The sequence below is a fragment of the Limulus polyphemus genome, unplaced genomic scaffold (genome assembly GCF_000517525.1).
Source record: "Limulus polyphemus unplaced genomic scaffold, Limulus_polyphemus-2.1.2 Scaffold20462, whole genome shotgun sequence".
Lineage (NCBI taxonomy): Eukaryota > Metazoa > Arthropoda > Merostomata > Xiphosura > Limulidae > Limulus > Limulus polyphemus.
Genome location: NW_013686072.1, coordinates 1 through 1,368, shown reverse-complemented (window position 1 = coordinate 1,368; position 1,368 = coordinate 1). Strand labels below are relative to the sequence as shown.

At 36.0% G+C, this 1,368-nt stretch overlaps 1 protein-coding gene across 1 annotated transcript; it reads right to left on the bottom strand.

Moving 5' to 3' along the window:
• Window positions 1–432: 432 nt before the first annotated feature.
• Window positions 433–1,179, bottom strand: LOC106477569 (protocadherin-23-like; the record flags this gene model as incomplete). The annotated part of the gene is made up of 2 exons (XM_013938115.1): window positions 433–535; window positions 919–1,179. Coding segments are annotated over 2 exons (364 nt in total), but the record flags the coding sequence as incomplete, so codon positions are not given.
• Window positions 1,180–1,368: the final 189 nt, after the last annotated feature.

Below are 1,368 nucleotides of genomic sequence, written 5' to 3'. Positions count from 1 at the left end.
GCCTGTTAAACAAAATTTATATCTCTCAAATGTTAAGAGCAAACCAAATTTAAAATCGGAGGCCTTAATAACTACGGTAATTAAAACCAACACCAGGCGATAGGCCTGTTAAACAAAATTTATATCTCTCAAATGTTAAGAGCGAACCAAATTTAAAATCGGAGGCCTTGATAACAACGGTAATTAAAACCAACACCAGGCGATAGGCCTCCGATTCTAAATTTGGTTCGTTCTTAACATTTGAGAGATATAAATTTTGTTTAACAGGCCGATAAACAAACCTATATCTTTCAAATGTTACAAACAGGTCAACTTTAAAACCGGAAGCCTTGACAAAACTAATATCCATTATTGTTAAGTACGTGTCAAGCTTAGAAAAATAGAACTTGTTTACTTATCGATTTAAAAACAAATCTAAAAATGATAACTTACCTTCATCAAATGTCGGTACATTGTCATTAACGTCAATGACCTCAATCTTTACCTCAACACTGGTGTTGAAAGAATTAACAGACAGTGTGTCACGTGCAGCCACCTACAAATGAAAATTGAAAACAAAATATTCATACTGCTAGACTGGGTCCATTATATTGTCTGATTACGTAATAATACTGTTGCACGTTATTATGGCAAGAAAACGCGCACGTTTCTCATTTATCTTGAAAGCAATTAGGCTTACACGTGTTTCGAACTGTGTAGTTTGGTTTATCTCAAAGATACATAATGAGTTATCTTTACTGTGTCTGCCACGAAGAACAACAAATCATGAATTTTAGCCGCCGAACATAACAGAACATAACATTGACATACCAGTTATAATTACAACGATGGACCTCCAAAGCATTGTAAATTCAAAACATAGATATGAAATCCATTACTATTAAAACGAAATGAAAATATATCACTATGACAACTCACTTCAAGTGTAAAATCCCGCTGGTTCAAAGGAGGATCACTGTCTATAGTGTCCATTAAAACCACAGCTCCAGTGGTGGGATTGACCCAGAACTTCCCGTCCTCATTTCCTCTACTGATCCAATACACTATATCCTGATCCCGAGGGGTGCGGCTGAAGTTCGTTGCGTTCACGAATCCCACCGTTTCTCCACGTGGTGTTGTCTCTAAAATTCCGTAGTGGTAAGAAGCTTGGGTGAACACAACGGCACCGTCATTGATGTCCTGGGTGAAAAACAACAACAAATATATTTCTTGCATTAGACAATCGAACTGAACATTGATTGATAAAAAACGTGTGGTTTCTTCAACAAAAACTGAGTCAACATTTCAATTTACTGTTTAACAAAGAAAAACAGAATAAAGTTACAACTTTGGTGTCTTCAACACTGAATAAAGTTACAACTTTGGTGT